The sequence below is a fragment of the Zalophus californianus genome, chromosome 2 (assembly GCF_009762305.2).
Source record: "Zalophus californianus isolate mZalCal1 chromosome 2, mZalCal1.pri.v2, whole genome shotgun sequence".
Lineage (NCBI taxonomy): Eukaryota > Metazoa > Chordata > Mammalia > Carnivora > Otariidae > Zalophus > Zalophus californianus.
In genome coordinates this window covers 18,185,916-18,196,280 of record NC_045596.1, presented here as the reverse complement: position 1 = coordinate 18,196,280, position 10,365 = coordinate 18,185,916, and the positions used below count along the sequence as shown (strand labels likewise).

The window sequence follows — 10,365 nt, the reverse complement described above, 5'->3', positions numbered from 1 at the left end:
AATTAAAAGCTATGGCCGAACACAAATTCCCAGAGCACAAAAGCCTGACTGGCAGGCCACTGCCAAATTCCAAGGTTGCCAGCTTCTTAGTTTACGGGTTTCTTAATGAGAACTCATACCTTCTCATTCAATAAAGGGCTTAGGGGGACATTTCCTGCTGGTGTTCACAGGAGTTATAAAACTAAAGTCCTACGTGTCAAAATGAAAATGGGCTTCTGTTATTTGTTTGTATGCTCTTAGCAATTCAGAATTAACTTACCCTAAAATGAAAACTACTCCCCCAAAAAAAACCCACAATTCTTTAGCAGTGATGCCCGGGATGTTAATAACATGTGTTCACATTCTCTTAAAATATAAATAAATAAATAAATAAATAAATAAATAAACAAACAAACAAACAAACAAATAAATAAATAAAAACAAGGGAGGAAGGTAGAGAGAAAGAAATACGAGTAGATCCAATCCATCATTGTGATATCCAAGTCTCTCCTTAGATAAAACAGACATAAAACATCTACTTTACAAGCCTCAGATGACCTTCAAGACAGCTGAGTACAGTATCTATGGATTTTTAAGTATAATTAACAACTCCTGTTTTTCCATTTAAAGAATCGGACTTCTGTTTCCTTGACAGGCAAAAGCCAATCCATCTTGTTTTCAAATGCTAATACAAGCAATTACAAATAACGTTAATTAAAATACTACAGGAGCTGTTAGATTTTGGGTGCTGGAGATTTTTTTCTTCACCTAAACTCATGACGATTCTAATTTGCAGGACGAATTGAGGAAGCACCCTTGGTTTGATCCATTTTGGGGACAAAGAGCTGGCCGTTGAAACCCAGCCGAGAGGTGCAGAAAGCCCCTGCTCTGTGAGGAACCCCGGGCACGCTGCAGCAACGATGCTTATTTCACCTGGTAGACCAAATGTGACAGATCATTTTATTTACAGCGTGAATATTAATTTTCTGGTTTTGGTAGCGAAAATACAGTGCTCATTTGTATTGTTGTAAAACTTGTAAATATGCCCTGTAGGATAAATAATATTCAAAACGACATCCTAATTAAAAGGAAAACTCAGTTGTCTTGCAAGATAATATAAGGAGGGCACATAAATTGTAAATAAGATACATGGTAAAAATCAAAAAGCCTGGATAGGAGAGGAATGAAGTAAGATTTGGAAATGTGCTTTTTAAATGAACACAAATTGTGAGATAATGTTTCATTGAACGATAAAAATAACAAAACAGTGGCAAAGATGTAACAGAATTTCCTATGTACACCATTTTAATCTTAATGTAATTTTCCCCAGTGCACCCACATTTATTGAACTACTACAACCATTTCTTTCTCACTCTGTCCAAAGTTACCAAGACAGTATTCTTTGCTGTAAATAATTCCCTGATTATGAACATGAAAACGATCTAGAAATTGACCACAGTGTTTTTTAAAAATGACATAGTGTTGCTCAGGGCCAAAAGCCTCATGAGAATGGCAAAGTATGGGTAGTTTCCTCAGAGAAACAGAATGAGAACACAGAAAAACACTTCCCCACTTCCTCCTCCATAAGGCAACCCCACACCTTTGTTGTTCTTGTTTTTTTTTTTTTTTTTCCTTTATCCAAAAAAAGGGGAAAAGACTTCTATGGCACCTGGGCCTACAGTGTGCTGGACAGACCACAGAGCTGATGCCAAAGAAGTTCTGGATTTGGCAGACAAGATAATATGACTTGAGGAAAATCCACATCAGTGCATCCTCAGTTTCTCAATCTGCAAAATGGGGGTGATAATATTTACCTCTTAGCTTCAAGCATGATACACAAATGAATGTTGAGTAAATACTACTCAAATATGGAGGTGAGGGTCCAAATTAGATATATGTAAAAGGTTTGCTAATGTGGACACATTACATCCAGAAGAAGCCCTCCACCTACTACTGACCCCAACTGAGGAAGCTCAGTAAAATGTTCAACTCCAATCCAACCCCATATATATCTCAGACATGCGTAGATGTCTTACACTCACATAGGTCATTCAATCCATGTATATATTTCCTAGGTGTCATCAATGTTCTTATAGATCTTAAACTTTAAAAAAATACCCCAAAGTTTCCTCAAACAGTTGAAAATAGAGCTACCATACGATCCAGCAATTGCACTACTGGGTATTTACCACAAAGATACAAATGTAGGGATCCGAAGGGGTACGTGCACCCCAATGTTTATAGCAGCAATGTCCACAATAGCCAAACTGTGGAAAGAGCCAAGATGTCCATCGACAGATGAATGGATAAAGAAGAGGTGGTATAGATACACAATGGAATATTATGCAGCCATCAAAAGGAATGAGATCTTGCCATTTGCAACGACATGGATGGAACTGGAGGGTGTTATGCTGAGTGAAATAAGTCAATCAGAGAAAGACATGTATCATATGACCTCGCTGATATGAGGAATTCTTAATCTCAGGAAACAAACTGAGGGTTGCTGGAGTGGTGGGGGGTGGGAGGGATGGGGTGGCTGGGTGATAGACATTGGGGAGGGTATGTGCTATGGTGAACGCTGTGAATTGTACAAGACTGTTGAATCACAGATCTGTACTTCTGAAACAAATAATGCAATATATGTTAAGAAAAAAAAAGAAGAAGATAGCAGGAGGGGAAGAATGAAGGGGAGTAAGTCGGAGGGGGAGACGAACCATTAGAGACGATGGACTCTGAAAAACAAACAGGGTTCTAGAGGGGAGGGGGTGGGGGGATGGGTTAGCCTGGTGATGGGTATTAAAGAGGGTACATTCTGCGTGGAGCACTTCGTGTTATGCACAAACAATGAATCATGGAACACTACATCAAAAGCTAATGACGTAATGTATGGTGATTAACATAACAATAAAAAATTTAAAAAAAATTGATAAACCTCTAGCTAGACTTATCAAGAAAAAAGAGGACTCAAATAAAAAAAAAATACCCCAAAGTAGAGACTATGTCCTGCTTATTATTTTGCCTTTCATTGGTGTCACTCTGGAGTAGGAATTCTGTTTCTGCTAAACAACCACTCAAATACTTTTTCTTCCATTCACAGTTTAATTTGTTTTATTAATTTATTATTTTTCAAAAATAATTCATCAGGCAAGAGAAAGACATACTTGTTCATGCATAAAGAAAATGTGCCAAATTCATCAACAAATCCATTTTATTAAATGTGTCATCAATTAATCCCTTTGTTGAATAGAATGCATAACTATATGTGACTAACTTTTAATTTTGATTTTTTTATACTAAACAGTAGAAGAATTTTGGACCACATGAAAATGGATCCACAAAGCAAACAATAGCTGACATAACCAGAAAAACTAGGCTCACAAACAAGTATTCTTATAATACATGGTCCTGCTGTTAGGGCTGCAAACTATGAGCATACTATCTTTGTAAATTTTGCATTATTTTTTTCTAGAAAAATTCTAAGGATTTAAATTGAAGTTTTCAAGTCTATCTGATTTCTTAACATAAAAATCAGTTTCAGTGGTTTTCTATTCCTTTTTTTTTTAAAGCCTCGTTGATCCAAATGCAAATAGAGTAAAGGCCATCATTAAATATATCCCCAGGCATTTCATATTCAGACTTCATAATCACGGATCAGCTGGTAGGAGATGATTACAAAGGCAATTTGAGATTGTCTAAAGGATCACCAAAGCAGATTTCTTTTCCAAAACTGGGGGCCTCTTCTCCAAGAGACATGGGCCAGCCATCTTTTATGGATGTTCTTCTAGGCCATTGTTTTGGATGATCTTGGCATACTCCTTGGCTGATGTGTAAGGCACTCGAGGTCTAGAAGGATCCTCAAAATCAACATGGAAGAGACCAAACCAGCTGCTATACCCTTGGATCCGCTCAAAGTTATCCAGAAGAGACCATGCACAATATATTTTGCAATTGACTTTATCAAGCTGGATAGCTAATAAAAGAAAAAAAAAATGAGAGAAAAGAAAAGAAAAAAAAAGAGGAAAATTATCATCTCTGGGAAGTTTTTCTGTGAACATACAAAAACTGCTGACAACTAGTCGGGTATCTTTCTCTTACAGAGAATCACAGAAAAAAAACTTGCAATGCTCTTTTCCAATTTTCTCTTTTAATCAAGTAGGAGTTCCATTCAAGAACTTAACTTACATATCATTCTAATTATTTGATTATTCATTCATTTTGATATAGGTTTTATTCATCCATTCATTTACTCAATAAATATCTTTTTCAATCTACTACTTTTCAGACACAAAGAAATACACATACACACAGTTTCTCCCTAGTACCTAGAATTATATTCATTAAAGACCCTGCTCAGCTCTCACTCTCCATAGATGACATGATACTCTATGTGGAAAACCTAAAAGACTCCACTCAAAAATTGCTACAACTCATATAGGAATTCAGCAACGTGGCAGGATATAAAATCAATGCACAGAAATCAGTTATATTATATACACTAACAATGAGACAGAAGAAAGAAAAATTAAGGTATCTATCCCATTTACAATTGCCTCAAAAATCATAAGATACCTAGGAATAAACCTCATCAAAGAGGAAAAGGATCTGTACTCTGAAAACTATAGAACACTTATGAAAGAAATTGAGGAAGACACAAAGAGATGGAAAAACATTCCATGCTCATGAATTGAGAGAACAGATATTGTTAAACAGTCTATGTTACCTGGAGCAATCTATACATTCAATGCAATCCCTATCAAAATACCATCAACTTTTTTTACAGAGCTGGAACAAATAATCCTAATATTTGTATGAAAAGACCCCAAATAGCCATAGGAATGTTGAAAAAGAAAACCAAAGCTGGTGGCATCACAATTCAGATTTCAAGCTATATTATAAAGCTGTAATCATCAAGACAGTATGGTACTGGCACAAAAACAGACACATAGATCAAAGGAACAGAATAGAGACCCCAGAAATGGACCCTCAACTCTATGGTCAACTACCCTTTGACCTCACAGGAAAGAATATCCAATGGAAAAAAAGTCTCTTTAACAAATGGTGTTGGGAAAACTGGACAGCCACATGCAGAAGAATGAAACTGGACCATTTTTTTTGCACCATACAACAAAAGAAACTCAAAATAGATAAAGACCTAAATGTGAGACAGGAATCCATCAAAATCCTAGAGGAGAACACAGGCAGCAACCTCTGTGACCTCAGCTGCAGCAACTTCTTGCTGGACACGTCTCCAAAGGCAAGGGAGACAAAAGAAAAATGAACTTTTGCTACTTCATTAAGATAATAAGCTTTTGCGCAGCAAAGGAACAGTCTACAAAACCAAAAGACAACCTACAGAAATGGAGAAGATATTTGTAAATGTCTTATCAGATAAAGGGCTAGTATCCAAGATCTACAAAGAACTTATCAAACTCCACACCCAAAAAACAAATAATCCAGTCAAGAAATGGGCAGAAAACATGAACAGACATTTCTCCAAAGAAGACATACAAATGGCCAACAGACGTATAGAAAAATGCTCAGCATCACTCAGCATCAGGGAAGTACAAATCAAAACCACAAAGGGTACCACCTCACACCAGTCAGAATGGCTAAAATTAACAAGTCAGGAAACAACAAATGTTGACCAGGATGCGGAGAAAGGGGAACTCTCTTACACTGCTGGTGGGAATGCAAGCTGGTGCAGCCACTCTGGAAAACAGTGTGGAGTTTCCTCGAAAAGTGAAAACTAGAGCTACCCTATGACCCAGCAATTACACTACTGGGTATTTACCCCAAAGATACAGATGTAGTGAAAAGAAGGGGCACATGCACCCCAATATTCATAGCAGCAACATCCACAATAGCCAAACTATAGACAGAGCCCAGATGTACATCGACAGATGAATGGATAAAGATGTGGTATATACCTACACACACACACACACACACGCACGCACACACTAGACTATTACTCAGCCATCAAAAAAATGAAATCTCACCATTTGCAATGACGTGGTGGAACTAGAGGATATTGTGCTAAGAGAAACAAATCAATCAGAGAAAGACAATTATATGATTTCACTCATATGTGGAATTTAAGAAACAAAACAGAGGATCATAAGAGAAGGGAGGGAAAAATAAGACAAAAGCAGAGAGGGAGACAAACCATGAGACTCTTAACTATAGGGAACAAACTGAGGGTTGCTGGAGGGGGAATGGGTGGGGGCTGGGGTAACTGCGTATTGGGCATTAAGGAGGACACATGATGTAATGAGCACTGGGTGCTATATGCAATGGATGAATCACTGAACTATACCTCTGAAATTTATATTACACTGTATGTTAAGTAACTGAATTTAAATAAAATAAAATTTAAAAATAAATAAATAATAAAATATTCTTAAAAAAAAAAAGAAAGAAAAGACATTGTTCGGCTTCTAAGTGCAACCTCCAGATAATCCGGAAAGTCCACTAGTAAGTAAGTTGAAAGAGGTGGTAATACTAAGGCTGAGGCAGCTCCAGCTATTACCTTGTGTCCCTATGACCAAACTGAGCCATGTATTATAATTCTGGAAATAGGACCCTAAAGTGAAAGGATCAACATACAGCTCTGGTTGTACATATATCTTAGAGTAGGCACAAAATGTTATGGCATCCCCTCTGCCCAACATCTAAACTCAGAGTGGCATTTAAACCCTTGAAGAGCCAAAGCAATGGGCCATCTCTCCCCCAAATACACATATGCACATACACAATATTCTGTATGATTTCATTTGTGGATACCCCAAAGCCTATCCATGGACGGCTATAGTAAGATGTCAAAATGTGGAGAATTTTCTAAGTAGTTTTACACTGATTTCCATCATGTTAGTCAGGGAATTTAACTCATCTTTTAGTATTTTAAGCATTTTAATAAATATTATTTTAGCATTAATATTTAGTAATTAGTATTTTAATTTAATATTTCAAGTATGGCAAAAAACAAAACAAAACTCGGGCTTGCATGAATTGTTGCATTGAGCATTTCTTTTAAAACCAGAACAAGTAAATTCTACATATGGGATGCACTAATATCTATTTCCCAATGCAGAAATTAAATAAAAAGACATGTTTCCTTTACAAGATAGACATATTCCTAAATAAATTGGGTGAAAATGAACATTCATATGATATACTAAATTTTAACAATATTAGGGATCATTCTCAACCACAATGACTCTTGTATCATTAGCAAAGCAAGATCTACTCTACTTTTTTCATTGTAAATCTGTATTTTGGGGGTCTTTTAGAGGAACTATAACAATAAACTACAACATATGTGTACATTCTGAATCATCTTGGAATTTCTTTTTTTCTTTTTTTTTGACTATGGATACTCCATAGACAAAAGATTCCTGAGCAGTTAATTGATACATAATCCCTCTGCCTTTGTGCATGGAGGCATGCAAAGTACTATACTTAGTGCCTTATGAATGGCCTCGAGGCAGGAATTAAGCCAAGCTAGACTGGCTCTTTTTAAATAAAGTATGGTTGGAAAATGAAATATATAACATTCAAGCACATCAAGTTTTGCAGGAATTAAAACCTGTATAGATACTCCTTCTTCTACTTGTCCACATTGCCATTTGTGTCTCCTCCCCTCTCTGTCAACCACAAGTGCAAAATACCAATTTTTAAAAATAATTTTATAACTAACTTAAGTTCTGCATGGCATATATCTAAGAATTAAAATAACCAAAACCAAGTACCAGGTCAGAAAATAGCCATCTCCTTTGACTGCCCTAGCATTCAGTCTGGGGACATGGGAGAATCTGCATAGTTTTTTTCTCATTTGCAGAACTACTGTCCAACATGAAAGCCTGCTGGGTAGAAAGCTAGACAGCTTCTGCAAACACGCACAGTCCCACGGAACATGCACAAAGGATTGATTCACATGCTCAACCAGGGGATAAAAACGATCCCTTGCCTGCTTGCAAGGGAACAAAAGGGAAATGCTGACAAGTTCATTGATAACTGCCAGGAGTTCAGCAGCAGGTACTAAAGCGCCCCAGTGATCCTGGTGGGTGTCTCTGTGTTTTCATTGCAGGACCATTCAAATAGAGAATTACGTGGTTAGGGCTGAGGAGCTGGCCTGCTGGAATCCTTCTCGTTGTGCTACCACCGGGAAAAATGACAAAACTGTGCTAGAGCCTGCATGCCTCTCCTCTTCCAATCTCAAGAACAAAGAGACCATCATCACATTTCTTGTCAGTGTGATTTATGAGGTCCCAAATCTGAGAAGGGAAAAAATCACTTCTGTGAGTTCTCTTTCTTTCTTGAACCAGAGTTTGCAGGCAAAGTAAACACAGACTGGCAGGGACTCTGGATGGGTACAAAACACAGTGGGATAAAAATGACAAACATACAGAGCCAGAGTTTGGTTTTGGACTCAAAGGCCAGTGGAAAAGGCCTCACAGTCAGCAGTTTGCATATAAAGATGCAAGGAGAAAAATGTCTAAGCCTTGCTAATATATCAAAGTCTCAGGCTGTTCTAATTAGAAGAACCCTGTGCCAGTGTCCATTTAGTCCAAACTAAATGGGCACACACACACACACACACACACACACACAGACACACACACACACACAGACACACACCCCCCCCACACACACACTGCTCAGTTTTAGCCAAACTGAGAAGGTTGAGGGAGTAGTCTTTCATCAGACCGCCCTCATTTCTGACAAAACTACAAGTTCAAGGGGTTCCCCAAACCACCCTCAGTTTCAATAATTTCCTAGAAGAACTGACAGAACTCTCTGAAACCTGTTATACTCATAGTTGTGGTTTATTATGGCAAGGGATACAAGTTAACATCAGCCAAAGGAAGAGATGGATAGGTCAGCGACAGAGGGGCTCCAAACATGAAGCTTCAATCATCCCCTCCCTTAGGAGTCCTGGGATGGACATGTGACAATGCACAGAGCACTGTCAAGCAGAGAAGCTCACCTGAGCTTCAGTGTCCAGAGTTTTTATTGTGACTTCATTACACTGGCATGATTGATTAATTGGTTGTCCATGTGGATGAACTAAGACTCCAGGTCAAGTGATACTGTATCACCCAAAACCCCCACCTTCAGTCACATTGCTGGCCTTTCTGATGTTACTAGCCCCACCCTCAACAAGGACATTCTGTCAGGTATGACATAGATTTCCTCCCCAAAAGCTGAGGGCAAAGGCCAAGCCGTTATTTGGGCAAAACCCAATTCTTTACTACACACACACATGCACACACACACCTTCTAGAAGCTCATTGTTTCATGATACTGTGCACAATCTTCTCAAATTACTGATTTATGAAGTGCTGTGATTATGCCCATGTTTGTCACATTACAAAAGGCTAAAAATTGGGCACTCGGCTTCAGTAGGATTTATTTCCCAATAGTTTATAAACAGAGATAGCCTTTGTTTTCAAGATTAACTAGGACTATATAAGACATCCATGACTGTGGCACAACAGTTCAGCTATCAAACAAACAACTCATCCACAGACCCAAGCTGCCATGGTGAGAACCAGTGGAAAGGTTCCAGACAGTGATAAAGGCAGCAGCCCCACAGAAGAAAAATGACAGAGAGAAAGCTCCAGGAAGGAGTGAGGAGGAAAAATAGAAGCATCTAGATTTCCGTGTTCTAGTAATGGCAGACGACATTATTTGAGCAAGCCTTCCTAATGAAAACAAGTAAGAAAACAAATTCTATGCTGCATAGAATTTTAAAAGCAAATCTTCAAAACAATGAAAAGCTGACAATTTCATAGGGAATTATCAGGCCAAAGCAGAATGAAGAAATGAAGATTGATAGGCATGGCAGCTACTTTCACCTCATGGAGTTCTCTAATCTTAGGAAATCAAAATCTTTTCCTATTTCCTGGGGTGAGGTTAAGCGTCAAAGCCCAGAGCTACATGGCAGGAAATCCAAGACCCCACACAGAAAAAACTAAGATCCCCAAAGACTAATCCCTCAGGGGAAGGGTGAGCCAGAAACAAAGCAGTCAGTGGAAAGTCTCAAGTCATCTGGTGGTTCAGAAAACATCAAGTCTGGATCTTGAATAGAGGTGATCCCATATTGGGATCACCCAAGTGCCTGGAAGATGCACGTTCACATACTTTCTGAAAGGAGATACCTATATTCTAAACCTTCGACTATTATCACAAACATTTTTAAGTATAATCATCAGCACATAATCAAATATAACCAGAAAGACATGAGAAAACAATGACAATTAGAAAATCAGCAAAATCAACAGACAACAGAAACAGGGGCACCTGCGTTGCTCAGTCAGTTAAGAGTCTGACTTTGGCTCAGGTCATGATCTTACCATCCTGGGATTGAGTCTCATCAGGCTCCAC

At 38.1% G+C, this 10,365-nt stretch overlaps 1 protein-coding gene across 1 annotated transcript in view; it reads right to left on the bottom strand.

Annotated features, from left to right (window-relative positions):
- Window positions 1-3,081: 3,081 nt before the first annotated feature.
- The window catches only part of LOC113925612 (cytosolic beta-glucosidase-like), a 116,493-nt gene continuing 109,209 nt past the window's right edge, over window positions 3,082-10,365 (bottom strand). The window contains 1 exon segment of the mRNA XM_027600122.1: window positions 3,082-3,949. Coding sequence (XP_027455923.1) covers window positions 3,747-3,949 — 203 coding nt within the window. The 3' untranslated portion in view covers window positions 3,082-3,746.